Consider the following 24,862-nt stretch of genomic DNA (forward strand, 5'->3'; position numbering starts at 1 on the left):
CCCTGACATTGGCTTCCCTTCTAACCGTAGCCTGTGTTCTTGAACATCTGGTGTGGGGGTTGGGGGGAGGGCATGGGGGGCATTCTCTCCATAGTCTGCTCAGAACTTGGGCTCCTCTGCATGTACCAGGGAACACTTGGAACAGGACTGACCTCATCCCCATCTGCTGAGGGAATAAGGCATCAGGCTACAGGGTAATGTGGGCGTCTCAGGTTTCCAGGAGCACCCGGTCACCTAAGGTTTGCTGCTACACAGTATGCAGTGCAGATGGGGACAAGGCAGGCTGCGTTGATCATTTCCCCAGGCTTTAGGTAGTGCTGGGTTGTGGTCTGCCCAGAGCGGCAGCAACCTGGGACCTGGTCCTGAAGCACACTTTACAGCATCGAGGGGAGGAGAGGGAGATGAGGCGAAATCAATTAGATCTTTGCCTGAGATTAGTGTTTATCACCGGAGGCAGAAGCCGAAAGTTAAGGATGTGTGAAAGTAGGCCTATCTAAGCCGTGGAACAGGCTGCCGTGTCCTGGGTGCAGACGATGAAGCAATACAGCTTCCTCTCAGTGACAGGAAATAGGATTGCAGCCTCCAGCTGATTGGATTTTAGCAGAGGGTCTAGCTTCACAGGCATCTCAATAAAAAAATCTGCATGTGCATTATGTATGTGTACCTGTGTCTATGTATGCATTGTTTGGATGGTGTATAATAATATAAACTATGTGCATTTTATAGTAAGAATATAGCATTTGGGCACTTACTTTCTTCTGAGAAATGGGGATGGTCCCCATGCTGCTGTGGGAAGCTAAGCCTCTGCTTAGCTTCCCACAGAGTGGAAGGTTCGAGGAGGTGTGGACTAGGAGATGGGAAGCTTTGATATAATCTTTGATGTAATCGTGATTTGTCATTGCTGTCACCAGTAGGTGACAGTGCACTATAAAGTTTTTGCTTTGTCAAAGCAACAAATGTGGAGCAGAAGCCCATGATTATACCGGCAATCCATGAAAGCAATTTGTATATTTCCACAGAATGACATCCTTCAAATTAGGCCTCTTCACAAACCTAGCTCAGTGCCTCCCAAATCTCACTCATTTATACCAACCCCCTTCTCTTACACTTTGGGGCCACAACCACATCATTTGCATGTACTGCTTGTTTAACACATTTTAAATTGATCTTAAAGCAACTCACCTGTTTGCACAGCCTCAACTCTGGTATTTGAAGTGTCAGAACATGTGAATTTTGATGTCCACATTATATTATCCTGTACTACACAGTAAGATAAATTCCTAGCTACTAAGTTAGGAATAAATTCCTAGCTACTAAGTTCCTCCTCATTCCGTCTCAGAATTACTTGCGGACCACCTGCGGGAAATGTCAAGTCCACAGACTTGGCTCCCTCTCAGTTTTGACCCACTCCCAATCTCCCCTCTTAATTTGTGCACTTGGCTAGAATTGAGCTCAGATGTTGACAGTGGATACTCACTGTTCATCTGACATATGAGGTTTGTTGTGACACCTGTCTGTCACAGAGCCTATACTGTTTGAAGGTTCATGCTAAGTGAACAGGAACATACAGTATGTGCGCATGCATGCATACCTCTCTGGGGCAGCTCATCTCCCCTTTTGTCTCTGTCTCTCTGATCTCTATGGAGCCCGGGATGCTCCCATTTCTTCTCTGCAGCACCTGCAGCTTGACAGCATTTGGGCAGCCCTTCCGCTGTCTGGCAGGAAGATCGAAGAACCTTGCTCTGAGGTTCCCGCTGTTATTTTCAGCAGATTGTCACTCTCTTTAAGGGTCTTGGTCTACAGAAGATGAGACCCAATTTCTTTCTCTTAGAGGTAAATCTGTACCAGTATGAGAGGCCTTGAGTCATCATCATTGGCCTCCTTTTCTGGAGGGACAGTCCTGAAGGTCACACTGAGAGTTCATAGGCCTGGTCCTGTCTTTGCATCTTCACTTCTGACTCACGGAAGTATCCTGAGTGCTAGATGGTGCTCATGACATGCATGCATCTCATTTTCCAGGAGGAGTTTTTCCTTCTGCATGGGTAGCCCAATCACACACCCAGTCACCTGCACATGACTTAGGGCCTCCATTTTTGGAATGAGTGAAGTCTTCTCCAACTTGAGTTTTCTTTATCCTAAACTGCATTTATGATGACAGAGGCCTCTTGGCAGGATGAAAAGCCGGGAAGTTTCTACTGCTCTGAGGGAGGTGGAGAATTGGGTCAGTCTGAAGGCTCAGGCAGTCCATGGTAGATGTGGGGCTAGGAATGACATGGGAATAGACTCTGAGGTGAACACTCTGGAGAAGAACAAGGGTGGGGGGTGGTGAGATTTAGAAGCCGTTGTACCAACACATGCAAACCATCAGAAGAGGAAAGGGACTAGCTAGCAGATTTGTCTGTAGTTGGTCAAGGAGTGTTTTCTGAAAGGGGGAATTTTGAGAAAGATACTGAAGGGATTGTGGGTTTGAATCTGGGCAAACGCAATGGCCCTATTTTCCACCTGGAAATAAAATATGTATTTCAATGTTGCAGTCAGGGTCATCCAATAAAAGGCAAAGGCCCTATTTTCTAGCTGGAGGGAAATAAAATGTGTATTTCAATGTTACTGCAGTCAGGGTCATCCAGTTTAAAAAAAAATCAAAGTAGGAAATGTGTACCCAATCACTGTTCCCCAAAGCTACACTATTAATCACTCATGACCCAAGTTTCCAATTCCAGTGTATGGGGTAAATCCTGGGAGACACAGTTTGGTTAGGAACAACTGTTATGCCTTAGTCTGGAACACCAAGTATTTGCAGTTCTTCTCATGAATCTGGAACTTAAATTGCATTAGGCTGGGAATCCAGTATGGAAGAATAAGTGGATACATTTAATAAAGAACCCTTGAGACCAAACTCTATCTGAGGCTCACTCAGTAACAATGATAAAAAGCAATTATAGCTCAAATAATGTTCTAAGCCCATCGTTATTTCTTCTCATCCCCCTAATTGGTAATCCTATGAGGTAGACACTGAGCTGCAATTCTTAGGCAGATAAACTGAGATTGGAGGCTTTAAGTAGAGAGCTAGAGTTTGTCACCCACATGTCCTCCCTTTGCTAAGCCATTTTGTCAGTGCAAGAGGACCTTCATTAGTTTGTGAGCCATAGAAGTGAAAACCTTGCTTAGCTGAGATACAGAAGCAGTAAAAGCCATCTGTGCCAGCTTCCAGGGATACTTCAGGGGCAGTTGAGCCATATTGAATGAGTTGTTTAATATGCAAACTGACAATCTATAGCCAGGTGGCAGCCTTCCCTCCTGACCCAGCACCAACCAGCACTGCTCAAAGCAGTAAGCATTCAGTGATGGTTTTAACATACTGGGCCAAGGCGCTCTCATTTGTGATCACCTCTGAACAGATGGAAGGAGGTTTTTCAACTGTGCTACCAGACGGAGGGTAGCAAGGTGGATTACAGTTTAACCCCCAGGTCTCCACACTGGCCACTGCGCAGCAGAAACAGAGGACTGGTATATCTAGATGAGTGAAGGGCACTAACACCAAGCTGTACTTTTTCAGGACAGCTATAGAAAGTAGAGCCAGAAGGACCAGAGAGAGCCTGGAGAGCCTCTGTGATTTTCCCCAGGAGGCTGCAGATTGACAGCAAAGAATGATCTTCTCCCCAGTTTTTAGTATTCACACAAAGATGTTGGAATGAGCTTCTTGGAACAGTGGTTCTGAGACATTGGTGTGCATTACATTGTACGAAGCCTAGTAACAATACGGATGCTCCATCTTCTCCAGCACTCTTAGGGGCAGGAGATCCAGACTCTGGTTGCTACAGTAACTCAAGGTAGACCAATAACAGTGCTGATGCTTTGTCATTACCAGGTTACCCCTTGGGTTCCCTGGAAGGGAATGAAGGGGCTGGGGTGAGAGGCCCTGTAGTCAGAGCGAGTAGTTCTGACACCTGGAGGGCAGCACTCTGGCATTCTGTTCCTCTGTTTTCTCATCTGTAAAACTGATCGTTAATAACAGCTGTCCTGGAGGCTAATTACCATAATTAAATGAGCCCAGGGCCTGTAAAGTTCTTGACATGAGGCCTAGAACACAGTAAGCACCTAATAACTGTTGTCTGTGATTATGATAATTATCACCAGGCAATAGTGTCACCATACCGTTGAATAGGAGCATAGTTCCCCTCTGGCCCTGCAGATTCCAAAGGAGAGGGCTCCAGCATGGGAAATGTGGCTGCCCTGCTTCCAGAAACAGCGCCCTTAATGCTCAAGTATGAACACATTACAAACCTTGGCAGATGTTGTCGGGGTTGGTAGGGGTGGATTAGGGACAGGAATGGATTCTTGGGCATTGTTTCATATGGATCATGTTAACTAGTTGCTGGGATTATAGCTCTGATTAATTCTTTTAGTTCAGCTAATACATGCTGGACCCTCTCCCAGACAAGCTCAGTGAGAGACTAAGAATTTAGCTTATATACTTCTCATACGTGTCTTCCTTGTTGAAAAATGGCTGGGAATTCACACAGTTGAGAGGCTTATGTAATGCCTTCCTCTGAGCAGTCAGAGCTGCGGCCTGTGCCATTTCTCAGGTTGCCTTTGGAGATCCTGAGTGCTCTGGACACACGTTTGCTTTGGCAGGTGACGTGTTTGTCCACATGGATTCCTGTTGTCGCAGAGGCTCCAGAACGTGTAATGTGGCTCTTTGTTTAATTATGTGTGGTTTCTGTGTGTGGCTGAAAACCAAAGAGTTGATGTTGCCATTAAAACTGATGTGTAGAAGACAAATGGCGATAAAGAAAGTTGTAGATAAGTCGTTAAACAGAGTGAAGGATATTAAAGGCTTACATCTGTGTGCTAGCATTATGAGAGCGAAGCAGATAATGAAGCATGAGGTGTGGGTGTGGGGTGATCTTTCTGTTAAAAGACAACTATTCTCTCTTTCACTCTGTGTGTGTGTGTATGTGTGTGTGTGTGTCTGTGTGTGTCTGTGTGTGTGTGTGCCTGTATATGTATGTGTGTGTGTGTGTGTGTGTGTATATATATATATATATATATATATATATGCTTTTATATATTTTCTTTATTAAAGAGGAATGCCTACTTACTATGTATTGATGTTTTCTTACTATAAAGTTCTCCAATTGTATCATCTACTTACTGTCTCAAGCCAATTTATAATGATTTGTGATATAAAAAATGAGGAATGCATAGTTTCTTACCAGCACTCCACAGCAGGATAGGCAGCAAAACCTGCCTCTGGGGAGAGTCCACTTACCTCTAATCCTTCAGTTCCCAGCACAGCCATTAAGTGGAGGCTCTGCAGCTCCAAGGGTGTGAAGAGCCTCAGGACCAGGCTTCTCTGTTGTGCTTCCATGCCTCATTCCTATGAGTCAGTTCACCCCTAGGCCAGCCACTGTGCCTTCTCCACTCTCCACAAAATCGGCCTCTACTTACAGCTCCTTCCTTTGCAAAGACAAAAGTTATTATGAGCACCACAGAAGGTGTGTAAGCCATACATATGCTGGCCACACTTCTTTCTCACTCATCAAACCCTTGCTTGCTCCATCAGTCATTGTGTAAGATACTATTTATTTAAATATATTGTGCAGACTGTTCACAACAATATTCTTATCACAGGGCCTCTGACCGAATGAACAGGAAATCAGACCACCTTGGCTTTTCTTCTGCCGTGGTCTGCTCTGCTATCAGGAACGAAAGCTACAGTGCACGCAAGGATCTGCACTGCACAGTCAGGATGTCTAGGTCTGAGCTTCCCATGTACTTGGGTGTTTCCCAGAGATGGCAAATTCAGAAACTGCTGTGCATTCATCATTTTTATTGCAAAATTCATTAAGCTGCCATGCTATTATCCTCCTATCTTGTCAAGATGATGCATTGCAGACTTCATTGCAAAACTCTAACAAGCAGAGGAGAGTGTTCCTCTCTCCCAGCTATAGCACGGGAGTGCCTCTGGGGGTTTTGCTTGTGCCTCCCTGTTCTCTGTGTAAAACTCTGCTCCTTTGCAAAGCTGCTGTCTGGTAACTCCCTTTTCTCCTCATGTTTGAGTGTGGAGAGGGTGGGGTTGTGAGATTTGTCTCTGTGCAGAGTCATGGGTCCTCTGGGTTTTTTGATGTTGTGGAAAAATAACATGTTAGTCCAAATTTTGACAGACTGCTGAAGAGTGGGGATATCCTGTGAAGCGACAGGGATCTGTGTCTCATGTTTACCCTTCAGGTCTCTGTGTTCAGAGGACCAGGCGAGCTCAAGCCTGCCAAGACCTGTGCATTTGGCGTGGCTCTGTGATAAACAGACCCCACCTCCTGAGTTGGATGGAGTTGCCATTAGAGTGAATTGGAGTCACTTAGTAAATGTGAAGAGTGTTGGAGCTTAGCTTCCTCGTTTCCATGGCAACCGCAGAGCAAGTACAACATCACCAAAATTACTCTGCGGCTTTCCATTTTTAGTTGCAGTGATTTGGTCGGATACTTGTGTTTTCTGCTCCTGATTTGTACAGAAAACATCAATGCTGCCCACAGTCACCAGTGCTTTGGTCTCAAGGTCCCTGCCTAAGCACCTGCAAAATTCAGTTTCACAGAACTACCTCTCTCCATTCCAGCAGAAGAAATTCTGATTGCATATTATCCTTTTGCTTCGTGTGTGACTCTCCATGGGCTTTTGCTATGCAGAATGCAGGAGCTATTCATCAGAAATGTAGGTGACCTCTGACCTCATAGGTCATTTGAATAGACACTGTATAGCCAGATAGCCTATGCTTACACTTGAGTAGTTTGTGTCATTAAGGACCAAGTCTATATCTACTGTCAGTGCTTTAAAATATATTTTCATAAAATCATCCAGCACATTCCTGATTCATATTTATGACTATATTTATATTTATTTATAGCCCATTCCTTCATCCGTGTGCTCTAGCTTTTGGTGACTGATATACAGCAAGGCATTCACTGACAACAGATTTGAGGAAGGAGAGCATTCTCACCAACTCTAGCCATCAGAGGAGCACCCCTGAGAGAGCACGTGACTCATAACCAGTGGCTGCTCTCTTTTGAAGTCCACTAGCATGTAACCCCCTTTCCTCCAGCAAGCTAGATGGCCCAGTTCTAGCTACTGATGGGGCTCCAGAGCTGGCCTGAGTCATCCTCTGGGAAGGGTGGTTCTTTTTTGTCTGGAGGATGTCTTCTACCCTTCTGCTTTGCTCTCAGGAGCAGGTACCCATTTGCCCGCAGGAAGCAGGGCCTGCTGTCTTAAGAGACTCGACTGAGTCATTTCCCCTTTATTCCTTAATTTATCCCAAACGCCCTCCAGTTTGTCTTGGTGTAGTTTGGCTGGACCACTGAGACAGACAGGTTGCTTTTGAATTTACTCCGTGGCCCTTTCTCAGGGACAGTCTTTACTTTCCTATCCACTTTCCTACCTACTGTCAAGATTGTCAGCATATCAGAAAACTTTCTCCTGAGAAGTTCTCACCCATCTCCTCTGTGACTTCGGGGCGATGAGACTTCTCCCGCTTCTGCTGCTGTGTCAAGCCCACTGTCTCAGTGGTCACCAGTGTACGAGGCGGGAGTTCTTTTTTTTTTTCTTGGTAGTTCCCACTCACCAGCCCTGTTAGTCCACCTCCTCCTGCACTCCTCCCTTCCCTCCTCCCTCACTTCTCATCCTCTCCTCCCTCTGCCTCCCCCCTCTCCTCCCCTTCCCTCCCCTCTCTTCCCCTCCCCTCCCCACTGAGCCACCTCTCCAGCCCCCAAGGGACAGTGGATTTAAATGCTCTCACTCCTTAATTGACCCCAGTTCAAATGTTCCTCTGTAAATGAGCATGTAGGTCTGTCCCTTGGAGATAGAGCATGCCTCTAACTCATATATGAAGGCTCCAGAAGAATTAACCCACTTATTTCTTGGAAAATGAAATAATTGCCAGCAAAATCAGTTGATTGCACTCCAGTGTGTGGAGAATGAGGGAAGAGACAGACATTCCAGGTCTGTCACATGCCGCCCTGCCATGGAACCCATGCCATTTAGCTGCATCATCCCCACGTCTTCCAAGTCTGGTGTCCAAGGATTTTAAGATGAGAAGAAACAGAAAGTTCTTCCCTTTGAGCAGTACTCTGATGTTTATAAAACACATTCCTGCATAGGATCCCGCTTGATCCTCCGGACAGACAGCGTGTGAGCTGTTCAGGGCAGTCCTCACTCTTCCCATTTCACAGATTGATCCACATCTGAGGCTGCAGCAACTGCTCAGTGGCTACAAGCACGGGCTGCTCTCATGGAGAGCCTGGATTCAATTCCAAGCACACACATGGGGCCAGAGGGATCTGTCAGGGCATGTGTGTGAGGCATTGGCTCATGTACAGGCAAAACAACCATAAACACAAAATAAAAATAAAAAAAACTCTGAAGCTGAGAAGAATCTGAGGTTCCATGATATGGATGTCCCTGAGGGCACATTGCCAGCCAGAGACAAACTTTTGGAGATACTTCGGGTTCCTCTTTTCTGAACTGATAGTAATTAGTAATTTCCTAATATAAATGCGTGGCTAGGACTGTGGGTTCAATTTTTTTGTATTGTACTTGCAGACAATCGTGCAACTCTTACATCTCTGCTTATTAAAGAATTACCTTGAAGTTAAATCTCAGATGTGTGACTCCAGGAATAAACAGATGTTCCTAGGGTGCGACTATCAAGTTAGTCTGGAAATTGATGACCAAATTGATAATCTGTATTGATGCACTGTAGATTTGGAAGTATATCATGTCCGAAGCAGTCAGGCAGTCAGTTAGGGGGAGGGGTTTTTGAAGAAAATATGGCAAGGAGTCTATGAGGGCCTCTCTCTGTCCTTATCATCTGTAAGTCAAAAGAAGTAGCAAGTTAAGATGAAGTGGTATGATAGTGTCTTAGGAGGAGAAAGCATGGCTTATACTAAAGGTGGGGTTATATCCCTTCAGCATGAGAAAGCCTTTGCTTTAAAACCTGTTCCCTTTTGATCTTTCTTTTCTTACTCTTTGATTGTTTCATTTTATATTTATTTGAGGGAGGGAGGGAGGGAGGGTGGGTATAACTGTGTGTGTCTGTAAATTCAGCACAGGATGGTCTGTCCATTCACCATGTAGGTTCCAAGGACTGGAACTTGATGGCAAATGCTCTTACTCATTGAGCTACCCCCCTGCCCCCAACACAGACATACACATTACCACTCTTAAATTGTATCCTTTCCTACATCCCTTTTTTTGTTGTTGTTGTGTGGTTGACTTGTCTGTTTTTGACAAGTTGGCTCTGAACTCCTAATTCTTCTGCCTCTACCTTCCGAATATTAAGAACACAGGCGCATGCTACTGTGCCTGGCTCCTTCGTATTTTTTCAAAGCATCAGATATTTTAAGTTAGTCTCTATATTTATAAGTTGTTGTATGTGTGAGAGCAACCTCTCCCTATTCTATCAGCATTCATATGGGCCTTTTTTGACCTTTTTCTCTTCAGAGGAGCAGAGGAACAGCATCATCAACTCCAGTTTGGAATCGGTCTCCTCGAGTGCAAACAGCATCCTTAACTCTAGCAGCAGTCTGCAGCCCAATCTGAATTCCAGTGACTCAAACCTGGATGTGGTCAAACCTACTCGGCCCAGTTCACTGTAAGTACGATAGCCCCCGTCTCCTCCCCACCGACCTCCAGCATTTGTCCTACCAGAATTTCTCCGGCTCAACCTGACTTTGGGTTACTGTTCCATGAACGTGACTTCCACCTTTCCCCTGAGCTTGGAACTTGCCTGATTTGTTGTGGTTTTTTTCCCTAAGCTTCATCAGCACACAGGAGCGTCCTAACATCCTGCTTCTTAGCCTTGATCTGTGACGCGCTGTTCTGCTGAGATGGCTTTGCTGATGGCTCTTGCCTGTGCTAGCTACATGAAAAGCGATTTTCTTCAGTGTTACAGCATCAAGGAACTTAGCAGATGAGTAACTGAGTCCGTTTTGCTCATTCGTGTTGTCTCAGTTTTCCATCCCCCCCCCGACAAAGCTGGCAGTGTTTGATACCACTTTTATGTCTGCTTCCATACAGAAGAGCACTTGGTATGGAGCAGCCCTGTGTGTCTTCTTGTTCGTTCTCAAACCTTAGTATAATTGTGATCTTTGCTAGAGAATATAAAAGGAATTTCTTATTCCATCTGGGGCTTTGAGCATTTGTAGCCAAGATAAAGTATTGGGGATAGTTGTCCAATCCTCCACAGAAACTAATCAACCAGGTCCAGAAGGTTCTGTCTTGTACTTGAGTGCACACTGCTCAGCATGCTTCTTAGACCACCCCGTAAATCCTGTCAGCTAGGGTCTTTGCAGAAAGAATGTGAGATTTGACCAGAGCAGCTGGATGCTCAAGCGCCAGCTGTAGAAGAATAGGGAAGCTGTTGACTTCGCTTTTCTCTAGTGAAAACAGATTGAGCCTCAGCCCCAGGCTATCTGCAGGCAGTTGTTTCTCTTGGTTAGACACCAACTACAGGATGACATGGGACAGCAGCACCTTTTCCCTGTCCCTCGGTGTGGTGTTCCATGATATCATCCCCTCCACTTCAGATATATGTGTTATCCACAAAATAGGCCCAATATATTGGTTTTAGAACAAACTAATTGTTATTAAATGCTTAAGAAGAAAAACAACTCCAAATTGGACTTCTAAAGTGTTTATAATAAACATGTAGCTACAGCCTGAGGTGAAATCTGAAACCAAGCAAGACAGGATCATCTTGGCTGTGAGCAGCTTAAGACATGACATCCAGGGGGTCTAATTGCTGGCATTCTGTCCCGTGCATAGTGCGTGTGTTCACCAAGAAGTTCACCAGTGTCTCCAAAGCATAGCGTAGTTAAATTTCTCCAGCTTGTACACAGCCTCCTCTGCTTCTCCATAGCTAGACTTGCTGTATGCCTTCTCCAGCTCTTGTGCACCTGCTTCTCTGGCCATTCAGCTCCTCTTTCAGATCCCCCCCTTTTTTCCTCCTACCCTACTTCTTCATTGGTCCTCTCAGCTCCTTCTTGTTTAAACTGGTGATCTAGCATATGGTTACAGCTATTCTTTGCATGCTATGAGCAAAGCTGAAACTCTATCTGATTTTCCCAACCAACACCAACCAGTGGTCTTTAATCTTTGTTTCTAGCAGCTGGTAGCTTCAGCCCCTGAGTCACTGAGTACAGCATGTACCAAGAGATAGGTTAGCAGCTAAATGCAAAGGGGATATGTCTTGTAAGCTGGGCTGGAGGAGGGGCCTTGGGATATCCTAAGGGTATCCGTATGTGATTTGGTTTTTATCATTTATTAGGATCATTTAGCATGAAGTCAACAGTGATTGATTGATTGATTTATTGATTTCCTAGTTTAGATTCAGGGCTTTTCCAGTGAATGGAGGATGACATCAGGAATAGTTGTACCTGTTTGTCTTTAGAAGAAACTGGAGTCCAACTCTGGCTCTATCTCCTATAAGACTGCTGTCCCCAGGCTGAGCGAGTCACTGGCTCATCCCTATTGATCTGGAAGTTAGGAAGACAGAAGCGGTGGACCTGGCACCATAGTACCAGGCTTGCTCATCCCTCTGTGAAGGCTGTGACAAAGTCCCTAGAAACTCTGCAGCAGTCATTGGCCATTTGCTAAGGCCAAAGTGTGTTCTTGATTCCTGCCTTCACAGCTTCTCAGCCTAGAATTGGCCTGGGTGGACCATAGGGTGGCAGTTAAGTAGTTCTGACAAATGGAAGTCACTGCATTACTTGAGTAAATTGTTTCTCAGATGTCTGTCAGCTCTCTGTGCTGTGCTGCTTGGGCTGGGTCACAACCCACACTTCACTTCTCCATCCTTGTTCCTTCTGAGCTGTTTAGAGATGTGATACAGATGGAAATAAAATGTGGCCAGAGTGGGGGCAGAAGATTACCATTCCTCTGCCTATTAATTAGGTATAATGTAAGGATCACATCACCAGGAAACTACCTGCTCTTTTTAGTTTTCTCATCCTCCCCCCAACCCCGTTTTTTCATAACACGCTGGTTGGTCATCATGGCCATGTAGAAATTATAATGAAAGACACATGTTTATTGCTCATGATCTGTTACTCAGATGGCACATCTAGTTCTCCCAGGACATGGAGGCCCTCTTGTTGGTGTGAGCATAAAGCTACTTTCAACATCCAAGTCAGTGTTGCCAGCAGCCCACCCATGCTAGGACATAGCTGCTGTATGTCAGTCTTGAGTAGCTCCTCACCTAGCTTCCTGCAGTCACCAGGTTTCTTCCAAGGACCAAAGGGCAGTTGATAATCTAGCACCAGACTCTAGCTGGTCTGCAAGTATCAACAAATCTTGTTGAGCCTATTTTGTGCCCAGACCTCTGTAAAGCTACTTAGGGTAAACCAGAAGAGCAGAATTCCTGCCCTTCCTAAATTTACACTCAGGCTAAGAAGGGTAGACCAGGCATGAGCAGAGCTGCATGATACTTGCAGCTCATGTCTTCAGAATCAGTGTAAGCGGAGTATCTGGTTACATCCATCAGAGGGAAGTAGTGAGAAAAGAGAGGTAGAGAGAGTACGAGCTATGCAGGTGCTAGGGGAGAACTAGGTGGATGGGACAAGGAAGTCCAGTTAATCCAACATAGACTGACACAGCTTACTGACAGGTGTGCTGTAGGGAAATTGCCGGGTTAGGGGAGGAGACTGGCCAGCCTTTAAAGCCAAGAAATTCTATATGAAAATTCCATATTCCATTCTGGGCATAGATATTAAAAACAAAACATTATCCAGACACCAGTCTTCTACTTTCACATACATTAACTCCAGGTAAATTATAGTTCTGAATATAAAATGCTCAGTTATGAGCTTAGATAACCTTGGCAGTGGTGACGACTTTTCTCATACAGGCCCAAAGGCATGATATGTGAAGGAAAACATTGTTGTTTCAACTTCCTTTAATATATATATATATATATATATATATATATATATATATNTATATATATATATATATATATATTATATATAAAATATATATATATAAAATATATATATATAAATATATATATTTATATATATATATATAAATATATTTTATATATATATATATAAATATATATATAAAATCTAAGAGAACAAAGGAATAAATTACAAAGTAGGAAAAATTTGCAAAACACTTATCTGATAAAGAATTGTTATCCAAGACACACAAAGATCTCATAAAACTCAAGGGTAAGTAAACAGCAAACCCAGCTAAAATGTGGGCAAGAAATCTGAAAAGATACCTCCCCAAAGACGAATAGTCAGATAGCTAATAAGCAAATGGAAAAATGATTCCATCATATGTTACAGGGAGATGAAAGCCAAATATACTGCGCTGTCAACACAGCCAACGTCCCAGAACTAACACTGCCAGTGAGGATGGCAGAGGCAGCAGCTTCCACTCGCTGCTGCTGGGAACGCAGGGCAGCATATTCACGTGGGAAGAAACCTCATGTCTCTTACAAAATTAAGTACATTTTACCATATGGCCAAAGTTAGGCTTCTTGGTGTTTCACCAAGCCAGATGAAAACTTACAGACACAAACATCCACAGGGATTTCTAACAGCCCGATTCACGATTGCCAGAGCTTGGAAGCAATGAGGAAATCTGTCATTAGATATTAGTGGATAAATTGTGTAGCATCTCTGCCCTGTGAACCATCATTCAACAATCAAATGGTGTGAGCTGGAGCCTGAGAAATGGCTCAGTGGGTGAGGGTGCTTACTCCCAGGTCTGATGGTGTGAGTTCTGAGCTAGGAACCCACATAGTAGAAAGGAGAGAGCCAACTCTGGGAAGGTGTCCTTATCAGCATGCATATGCACAAAAGTACAGTAAAAATAAATAAATAAATGTAAAAAGCAGGCACAGGAACCTTAAACACATATTGCTCTGCTAAAGAAACTAGTCTGGGAAGACTTCAACAGTGTGATACCAAAGATATGACTTCCTGAAAATTTTACAACTATGGAGTCAGTAATAATGAAATAATGATTAGTGCCTGCCAGAGACACAGGGAGAGGGATGCTCTAGTTTCAGGGCACTGACACTATTTGACACAGCATCTTAGTGGTGGACACAAGATACTTTGTATTTGTTAAAGTCAGTAAAACCTATAGAACACAAAGGGTGAATCCTAACATAAACTAGGGGTATTAATTAGTAATACTGTATCAGTGTTGTTTCATCTACCAGAGCAAGGACACTACACCAAGATGTTAAAAACTGGAGAAACCTAGAAAGTAAGGAAGAGAAGAAGACACAGGTCTACTTGTGATTTTTTTTGTAAGTCCCACACCTCTCTAAAATAAAAAAAAAATCCATTAACATATACTTTTTAATCTTCAACTTCTTTTCAAAAGGAAGACTGTCTACATGTAACCCATATTGAACCTGACAGGAAATGGCCTGCTTCACTCCTTACCCCTCTGTCAGCCTTTGATAGAATAAACGAGGGCCGGGATCTTTGCTGCCCTTCTTAAAAGCTCAGAGTCCAGAATCTGGCTATGCTAGGTGTCCCATAGGATGTGATGCAATCGGCTCAGAATGATTTCCAAGCCCTGGCCAAGATGTCTCATAGCTCTCTATGTCACGCCCCTGGGAGCCAGCTAGCGTGCACACCAGTGGGTCTAACCTTGGACATGACAGCCTATCTCAGAAAGAAACCCAGTGTCTCATCCAACCCCATCCCTGGCTACCAGTCATTTGAATCCAGGCACATGAATTAGTCCAGGCAAGACCTACAGCAAAGCTGCCTGTAGGTTTGTGATGACTCATGTGTCATGGTTGTATTAAACCATTATGTTTAAGAGTGATTTAATAAACAGCAGTAGTTAACTAATGCAAGGCCTGTGTGGTTTTATCACCTAGTGCTGTGTGGAGCTGAGACACATGGCTAGATAGAAACATGTGGAAACATCCTAGCTTGTAGCAGGGTCCTGTGTCTCAGATTGTAGAATCCTTTAAAGAAAATATGCCATAATGAGATCCCAAGACATTAAAAAACAAAATAAAATCTGGGGCTAACAGTTGAAGCCAATAAGGAGGATGACTCAACCACTGAGATGGAAAGTAGGAAGCCTTAGGTTTTTATTCCGGCACCAACATAGATTGGCCCAAAGCCCTGAACATGCTTACCCTCAATCCTGGGGCCCTGTGGAGAAACGGGACCAGTACACATCCAAGAATGAAGGTTAGCCAGTAGGTGCTTATAGATGACTCCCAAAGTAAAGCGACATCCTTCCACAGTGATCAAGAGAGCTGGTATCTGCCCAGGGCCTGTAAGAAGACAGTGACATTTTTTAAAGGGATGAAATATTGAATAAAACAAATATTGAATAAAATAGTACACACAAATTAATGCCCCGAGTTAGATGTGTGCTTCCTTCAGACTGCTCAGACAGAGAGAGAAGGGTAAGATTGAAAAGGCCCTCAGACACTGAAATTGATAAAGGAGAAAGTAGGGAAAAGCCTCGAAGATATGGGCACAGGGAAAAAATTTCTCAACAGAACACCAATGGCTTGTGCTGTAAAATCAAGAATTGACAAATGGGACCTCATAAAATTGCAAAGCTTCTGTAAGGCAAAAGACACTGTCAACAAGACAAAAAGGCCACCAACAGATTGGGAAAGGATTTTTACCAATCCTAAATCTGATAGAGGACTAATATCCAATATATACAAAGAGCTCAAGAAGCTGGACTCCAGAAATTCAAATAACCCCATTAAAAAATGGGGTTATTACAGACAGAGCTAAACAAAGAATTCTCAACTGAGGAATATCGAATGGCTGAGAAACACCTGAATAAATGCGCAACATCCTTAGTCATCAGGGAAATGCAAATCAAAACAACCTTGAGATTCCATCTCACACCAGTCAGAATGGCTAAGATCAAAAATTCAGGTGACAGCAGATGCTGGTGAGGTTGTGGAGAAAGAGGAACACTCCTCCATTGCTGGTAGGATTGCAAGCTTGTACAACCACTCTGGAAATCAGTCTGGCGGTTCCTCAGAAAATTGGACATAGTACTACCGGAGGACCCAGCAATACTTCTTCTGGGCATATACCCAGAAGATCTTCCAACTGGTAATAAGGACACATGCTCTACTATGTTCATAGCAGCCTTATTTATAATAGCCAGAAGCTGGAAAGAACCCAGATGTCCCTCAATAGAGGAATGGATACAAAAACTGTGGTACATTTACACAATGGAGTACTACTCAGCTATTAAAAACAATGAATTTATGAAATTCTTGGGCAAATGGATGTATCTGGAGGATATCATCCTTAGTGAGGTAACCCAATCACAAAAGAAGCCACTAGATATGCACTCACTGATAAGCGGATATTAGCCCAGAAACTTAGACTACCCAAGATACATCTTGCAAAACACAAGAAAACCAAGAAGGATGACCATCATGTGGATACTTCATTCCTCCTTAGAATAAGGAACAAAATACCCATGAAAGCATATAGGTACAGAGACAAAATATAGAGCTAAGATGAAAGGATGGACTATCCAGAGACTACCCCATCCAGGAATCCATCCCATCATCAGTCACCAATCCCAGATACTAATGCACATACCAGCAAGATTCTGCTGAAGGGACCCTGATATAACTGTCTCTTGTGAGGCTATGCCAGTGCCTGGCAAACACAGTCAGCTATTGGATGGAACATAGGACCCCCAATGGGGGAGCTAGAGAAAGTACCCAAGGAGTTGTAGGGGGCTGCAACCCTGTAGGTACAACAACAATATAAACTAACCAGTACCCCCTGAGCTGGAGTCCCTAGCTGCATATGTAGCAGAAGATGGCCTAATCAGCCATCATTGGGAAGAGAGGCCCCTTGGTCTTGTAAACTTTATATGACCCAGCACAGGGGAAGGCCAGGGCCAAGTAGTGGGAGTGGGTGGGTAGGGGAGCAGGGGCAGGGTGGGTAAAGGGAACTTTCAGGATAGCATTTGTAATGTAAATAAAGAAAATAATAATAAATAAATTTTTTAAAAAAGGAGCAGCAGTGTGCTTAGCCTGTATCAGGTGCTGGGTTTGATTCCAGTACACCCCTCCCCTGTAATAGAAAGCACAGCGATTTCTGATTCTGTGGGCTTCACATTCCACAGGCAATAAATAGAGACAGGAAAAAATAAATAAATGAGTTCTGTGAGGAAAACCCATAGAGAGTAAAGGAGACAGGTTTGAAGGACAAGAGGAAAGTGACTTTGTCTCTCTCTCTCTCTCTCAGAGTTTCTACATCTGAAAAATAAAGCGACTTTGCCCTCACGGAAAGGTGGAGTGAATGTTAGTGAGATTGATCTTCATATAGAATTCCTGCATCCCTGCATGGGCATGCTGATGGTACTGTTATTCTGGAGTCTCTGCACACACAGCCCGTTCTCCCTGTTCCTGACACACACTTTAGTTTTGTCCCTCATTGTCTTGCCTGCCTTCCCCCAGCAACCCCCTGGTTAGAAGCTGATCCTGCAGGGAGGGCTGAACACCTTATTCCAAGGCCTTGGATAGACACTCTTACTCTGGAAAAAAATAAAAAATTAAAATCTTCCATATCCCGTGGGCTACCCAGTGAGCGTGCGCATTACTGCTGCTGTTAGTTGAGACCAAATGATTCACAAAATGAATCACAGGCCTTAGACAAGTGTTCATCAATGGCGCTTTTAAAGAGAATCTTATCCTCGATGTTGTCGTATGCCAAGATAGTTACACCGGAATGGACAATTGTGGTTTTGCTAAAGTGTTGTTATCTACATTTTGGATTGTGGACTTTGGAGAGAGGAATTTTCCTCTGGCTGCACCGGCCTTCAGTAGAGAAAGATCTCGCTGTTAGATCGAAGATCCTACCCCTTTCCTATGTGCAGGCAGGAAGTGTCTCTGCAGACTTCTGCCTGCAAAAAAAATGGGCAATGACTTGCACACAGAGCAGCCTTTTCCTGGTGAGTCCCACTCACGCCCTGCTCTATCTGGGTCCTGTCTGAAACTTTCCTCTGCTTCTGTGAGCTCCTGGGGCTGCAAAGACTGCAGCCCCTTGAATGGTCATATTGTCTTGGCCTATTGCCCTTTTTTACAAATCATCTTTTCTCCTATCCCCCTTTTCCATTTTCCTACACAAGATCTCACCCCCTAATTGGAAATCCTGCTGAGCTGCCCTTGTACCCCTCTGCCTGGTTGGACCCATCTGAATTTAATGGGTAAATATCTTCGGTTATTAGCTGGTCACCATTTCTATAATATAAAAACAGCTCAAGGCAGCCATCACACTTGGTGATGCAACAGCATTTCTTTCCCATGCACCAGGGCGGTCAGCAACATTTGGATCCCTACAGCCTATCAGCAGAGGGGTGTGGGAGGGGCTAGTGGGCACTGGGAGGGTGCCCACCACATCCCTGGTTTCCAGGAATATAAGAATCAGAATGGAAAAAACGCTTCACCTCACACATACTCTTTTCTTTTCCTTGTTACAAACTAAAATATATAAAGTATCTGAGTCTTTTCTGTGGGCTTACTAATCTGATTCAGTCATCTAAAATAATTTCCCAGATTTGCCTTAACAGTACAGTGCATGCATCAAGCTTCAGGGTTTATAATTAAGAGTCTGAATGAATGGATTTTTATCTGAGTTAGCTGTCCTCAGATGCCTCCTGGCACTCTATTTTGTGGGTATGTGGGTGTTCAGAATCTGGGGAAAAGGATTGTCCTGGCTCTCAGCACTTTTGTACCCCTGGGGGAACTTTGAAGGAATTTTGCTGTGCCTTTTTTTTTTTTTTCTCACTTAGGGTTAATTTGGAAGAATTTTTTCCCATCATATATATATATATAATGGGGATGTCTTAAATAGATTCAGTCTACCTTGGATAAACTAAATTACATTAAAGTTCTTTTTAAAAAGAAATTCCAAGGCAGATGCTTCCTTGGACAGAATATCAGGCCCAGGATCTTGTTTCCATACCCTTCCCTGTGTTAAGGAGATCTAAAGCTCTGCAGGATCTCCCGGAGGCTTCCTTTGATCTCATACAAGTCTCCTCATACAGAGTCTTAGCTCTGCGCAGAGGCTCACCTTCACAGGCACCTAACTCAGACTTCTCTGCTGAAGGTACCCAGCAGTCTCTGCTTTTCCAAATCTCAGAGGTATCTCTGACCTTGCTAAACTCTTGAGAATCACCATGTGCAGTAACAGAGGGCACGAGGTTCCCCAACTTCCAAGCTCTTGGTGCTAAGCCTGAATCATCCCTACACTGGCACATTGCCTGTGCAGGGTTGACAGTCATGGACTTTGTAAAGCTGTGTGCCCTGGCTGAAGTCAGTACACCTTGTATGGTAAAGGGAGGGCTGCACTGCTTTCAGAGGAACTTTATTTGGTCACCAATGCAGCATTTTCTGTCTCCCTAAGGACGCCTAGCCATCCAGTTTCAAATGAATGCTGCTTAATCAGAGAGAGGGTGGGTGAATCTGAGCAGATCCAGTTCTTTTCACTGATCCTTCCCTGCGTGTGACATGGCATTCTGGTATTGACAGGACAGTTCTCATAGTATGCAGTTCTAAAAAAGGTAGCCCTCAGTAATCATGGACAGAAAAATCTGAGAGCCAAAGTTTCCCAAACTTCAGGAAAGGGTGGAGAATGAAGGAACTGAGTAGCTTCTGTCTACTCAGAGGTCAAGCCTCTGCTCTGCCATTTTCTGACTGCAAAGTTGGGCACATTATTTACTGTTTCTGACCTAAACTTCGTCTGTGAACTGATAATGGATAATGCCTACCTTCAGCCAGGCCCGGGGACACACACCTTTAATCTCATCAATGGAGAGGCAGAGGCAGATGGAGCTCTGGGAGTTCAAGGCCAGCCTGGTCTATATAATGAGTTCAAGGGCAGCCAGACCTGTATAGAAAGTCCCTGTCTCAAACAAACAAAAAGAATACCTGTATTCAAGGTAGATTAAGATAAGGGATAAATCTGTCATAACAGTAAGTTCCATGGTTCAAAGTAAGCAGTCATTACATAGCAGTTGCTGGTATAATTCATAACCAGTGAGCCATAACCATTGTACATCACAGGCGGCATCACTTAGCAGTACATTTCTCAGAACATGTCCATGTTGACAAATAATATGACAAGCAATACATGAGTTCTTGATTTTGTTGTTTTGATTTTTTGAGGCAGGATCTCCTGCTGCCCAGGCCAACATTAAATTCTGTATCTCCATAGCTGTGATTATCTTCATCTTCCTGTTTTCCAAGTACCTGGATGGTAGTCATCCACCACCACTGCCAGCCTGACACATGACGTTTTGAGCCTCGCCCTTTGCCTTTGTTAACAGTTTTCAAGCATTGATTTGCTCAGTAGTGACAGGTGCATGCTCTGACTCTGATGTGACACAAAGAAGCCCAGACTAAAAATGTTGAGACAACTTTAAAAGTGAAATATCTAATACCAGATTAAATGTAAATAATAAAGTACAGTGGAATCCATAGAAACACGTCATTACAAGATAGGCTTTAAGGTATTTGTACAAAGTCAGCCAACAGATGTATGTGTTTCCCCATAGGAGCCTTGTCAAGCCACCTACCATGTTGTTTCCCTGGGTAGAGCCAACTGGAACTACACTAATTAGGTTAGAAACTAATTGCAGTCTCAAGTCTTCACCAGGGAATAATTTAGCCTCAGGAATTCCTCTGCAGCTTCTGACTCTGTGTTAATTTAACTGCCATTATGGCAAAAAGCAAAACAATTTGTAAAGAGAAATCATTCTAAACTGTAGGGTCTTAGTCATTAACTCATTCGCATCTCTTCCAGTGCCTCCCAGGTCCCTTCACAAGGAAGCAGGATGCTTCCCACAGACATTGCCTCCGCGGTACCACAAATACTCTTTATAAATTGAAGGCAGCTGGTGGCTCCATGGATATTGTCAAAAATGCTTGGAAGAGGGATAAAATGGTTGCAATAAATAGAACCCTGTTGCCTCTACTTGGCCTATGTAGAAGTCGTGTCTTCAGGGACAATGGATGATATCATCCTCAGAGACAGAAAGGTAGGGGTGTCTGTCCAAGAGACGTCAATATAATTAAAGCAGCATAATTTAGGGACAGGCTCTTTATATTGGCATTACTGCAGAAGAGCCACATTAGATAGTACAGGGCATAGTGACCACCAACCAGTCACCACCCTGGGGCTGAGGGGACAGGATAGATAGCGGTACCTGTGATGGTTGGTACTGATGATCAACCTGACAAGATCTAGAACAGCCTAGAAGACACACATCCAGGTGCTGTAAGATGCTCTGTAGTTCAGGTTAATTGAGATGGGAAGATCCACTGTGGGTGTGGGAGAGGTCATTGCATAGGCTGGGATCTGATTGGATGAGAGGGAGAAACTGAATAAGTGTTAGTATAATCATTCTCTGCTTCCTGACTCAGATGTAATAACACCAGCTGCCTCAGGCTCCTGTCTCCACGATTCCCCTGCTACAATAGACAGACTATATAATCAAATTGTGAGCTAGAATAAACCCTTCCTCCTTCCCTTCCTCCCCATCTTACTTCCTTCCTCTTTCATAACTACCCTCTCTATCTTCCTCCTTCCTCAACTTTTCCCTCCCTCCTTCCTTCTCTTTTTCTCTCCCTCTCTTCCTCTTTTCATTTCTTTTGTCGGGTATTTTGTACTTCAGTGCAACAGATAGCTAATACAGTATCAGAGCCCAGAAGTGAGGAAAGTTAGATAGAGCCTCAAAAGGGACAGAGACCTATTTCAAGGAACACAGCAAAATGAAAATTACTTCAAGGAGCCAGAATACATGCCTGGACACTGCACTTCCACTCCTGATAGTCTTCCAGAGGACTGGTAAACTCGGGAAGCCAGAAGGTCCTAAGCTCTACTGAGGAGATAGATCCATGCTGGCTGCTTCCAGGGAAGACTGCAGAATGGAGAAGGTATCTGGAGTGGTGACTCACACCATCAGCATGGTTGTACAAACAGCAGGAATGCCAGCAATGAAAGATGCCAGTACACCAAGGGGTTGGAACATAGCTGGTGAAGGACAGGGATTGAGTGCGTGTTGTGTGCTTGTACCCAGGAGCCTGCAAGAGGTACTCAGTGAGAAGGAGGTCCAGAACAAGACGGCTGTGGCTTATAAGCCATTCTCCTGACAGCATCACCTTAGAATCCTTAGATGAAAGGGTAACCAACATGTACAGTCTGGCCCTATGCCACAGTTAGTTGGTCCATTAACTGATGTGGGAAGGTCTTATGTGATTTTGATATGCGCCTAGATTTGAAAACAATTTACGAACATTATGTAATATGACTTAGGCAAGAGCCCCCGGGTACAGACATAAACAGGTATGTGTACACGTCTGAAACGTTTCTGGGAAGATACAGGGGATGGATCTGTCTGGTTGTCTCAGGAGGAAGCAGATGGGCTGAGTTTGCGGTGGAAAGAACAGCTTTTCATTTCCACACTCATACACAGCGAGCAAATTTATTTTTTATGTGTGTTGCTTCTGGTCAAAAGCTCAGTTAGAAATAGGTAAACTTAGTTTTGAGATCACCTTGCATTCATGCTTGTGAAGTTTGGTAGTATGTCATTATAAGGAGTAGCTCTGTTTCAGCCTTTAAACTCTGTGAGCAAAGAGACAAGTAAGAGGTTTGAACAATGTGTCTTGTACCAGAAAGGCATTGTTCTAAGGGTGTTATAAATGAAGTTCAGCCCATCGAGTCATTCCCTCAGAGGCCCTGTGACTTCACTCTAGGGCTCTAGGTTGGTAAGCAGTGCCTTGGAACGGCACAGGAAATCTGTTACGGAGGAAGCCGAGTGCCCTCTCAGGCAGTGGATTGGATTCAGTTTTACCCCCCTTGCAAGGCTGTTGCAGAGTTCATGCTCAAACTGGGAAGCTGGAACTTAGAAAAGTTGAAGTGGCAGCTACTCATGAAGTCCCTCACAAGGCCTAGCCGACACTTCCAGATGCAAGTAGTTCAATTATCTTGAGCTATATATAGCGCTTTCACTCGATCTGTCTTTTCCCATCTATATCTACCCAATTTCCTCTAAAGACTCCATTTTGAAGTTGAATATATAATGGAGAAAAAGCCTTCACTCCTGACCTTTATGGAGACACCTTAGAGTTACTCAATAATAGTCAGCGGTTGCCCTGGTAACCTCAGACACTCTGCTCACATAGCCTGCATTCATCACCATCCACCGCCTTCAGCACAGTGAGATCACCTGCTTAGTGTTAATGGGAAGAGGATATTTTGGTGAGGTCTGCATCCTTTCAGCTTCCCGTGTAAGGAGAGAGGCGGTACTGTCTGTGATTACTCACTAAACCACTTTTGTTTTGCTTCTTTCGTGACTAAGGTACGGCCACGAAGAGGAAAGCAGCCTAGGTACTGAGGAAATTGGAAAGTCCTGTTCCTGATGTCTTGTTCAGCAATGAATTCACAAGCTGAGAAGGACTGTGTGGGTGGGGCTTGCTGTCTAGAGTGCATGGTGGACATGACAAGTCCGTCTTCTTCGCGCCAGATCACTGGAGGCATAAGTAAGGCCCACGAACTCGGCTCCTTTGGCCTGAAGGACCCTGCTTCAAAGTTGGCAAAGCCAATGACGAGGCAGGAGAAGGGCTTCTTCAGAGGAGCCAGTGAGTCCCACCATCTCAGAGGAATCCTGTTCTGTGTAGCATTCAGAGGCTGTGCCTCACACTGCAGACTCCGCCGCAGTAGGAGCCCAGAGTGACCCTGCCTCTGGAGGAGAGGCAGTCCCTCATTTGCACACATCCTCTTTTCCAGTCTTCTTTGACCCCTTATGAGAAAGTGGAATTAGAAGAGATAGGTCCTGAGTCATCCCATGGCAGTGCTCACAGTGTTCAGTTGTCACAGTGAAAACAAGTTGTCAGGAATCCAGGAAGAACCGTGGGAATCCTGAAGACAACACCCGCTAATAGTGAGGTCCACATGCTGGCGACTGATGTGTTTGACATGATCATCATAGACAATAGTTAAAGATTTCATATGTCTCCTGGAAGTCTACAGACATTTATTTTCTCCCCCCTCCCTCCTCTTCCTCTCCTTCTACCTCTCCTGTTGACCTCTACCCCACCCCCCAACACACACACGTTGAACTTGCTTTCCTTTCATGTTGCTATTTCCCTAGAATGCTTATTTTCATCGTGTTTTACCCCAGGGAGAAGGAGCGAGGGTGTTTGCCGATGTCTTCTTACTGCATGCTAGAACACTCACTAGTGGAGAATCTGCCAGGTCTGACATAGTCAGTTCCCAGGAGGTTAGACATTTTACTCAGACCCCTGTTGTTACTGTTTTAGGCTTACTCTCATTTTTGTCCATAAGAAAATTCCCAATTAATATCCCTCTTCTTAACAAGCCAGTTTTGCTGTTCCATCTTGAGTTTCAGCATAAATCCACTAGATCCCATACCCAGAGCAACTACCTGAGTGCACTGTGAGCAGTGAAGCAGACTCTTCTTGCTGTTTCTCTTTGCATACCTGCTTGACTTTTCCAGGTTCTTCTTCCGCTTCTAGGAATTTCAGCTGTGTACCAGTTCCAGGGGCAACACAAAGGGAGGCTTAATAAAACCAGCCCTGAGTCGCTCCTCCAAACACAGCCAGCACTGAACCAGAGCAGAGATTTGCTTGGCTGTGACCTGAGTGCTCCTCTTGCAATGGCCTGAGCCAGCTTTCTACCTTAGTCCCTGTTTTTTTTTTTTTTTTTTTTTTTTTTTTTTTTTTTGCTTGCCTGTCCTCATAGCTCTCAGTTCCATTGTTCTGTTGCCTCCTGAAGGATTAGATCTCTATGTGCAAAAACATTCAGAGAAACCTAAG

At 44.2% G+C, this 24,862-nt stretch overlaps 1 protein-coding gene and 1 long non-coding RNA gene across 5 annotated transcripts in view; one reads left to right on the forward strand and one right to left on the reverse strand.

Moving 5' to 3' along the window:
• The window catches only part of LOC110333058, a 59,625-nt gene extending 53,890 nt beyond the window's left edge, over nucleotides 1-5,735 (reverse strand). Inside the window, exon 1 of the long non-coding RNA XR_002381058.1 lies at nucleotides 5,273-5,735. This is a non-coding gene — a long non-coding RNA (uncharacterized LOC110333058). The remainder of the gene's footprint in view (nucleotides 1-5,272) is intronic.
• Nucleotides 1-24,862, forward strand: part of Arhgap26 (Rho GTPase activating protein 26) — a 384,946-nt gene that overhangs the window by 300,889 nt on the left and 59,195 nt on the right. For 3 of the 4 annotated variants that reach the window (XM_029546942.1, XM_021214449.2, XM_021214450.2), the window contains exon 20: nucleotides 9,490-9,640. In XM_029546942.1, coding sequence (XP_029402802.1) covers nucleotides 9,490-9,640 — 151 coding nt within the window. Of the gene's footprint in view, nucleotides 1-9,489; nucleotides 9,641-9,803; nucleotides 12,861-24,862 lie in introns of those variants that run through there. The other variant, XM_029546941.1, reaches the window with a different exon arrangement.

The sequence above is a fragment of the Mus pahari genome, chromosome 15, assembly GCF_900095145.1.
Source record: "Mus pahari chromosome 15, PAHARI_EIJ_v1.1, whole genome shotgun sequence".
NCBI classification, from domain to species: Eukaryota; Metazoa; Chordata; class Mammalia; order Rodentia; family Muridae; genus Mus; species Mus pahari.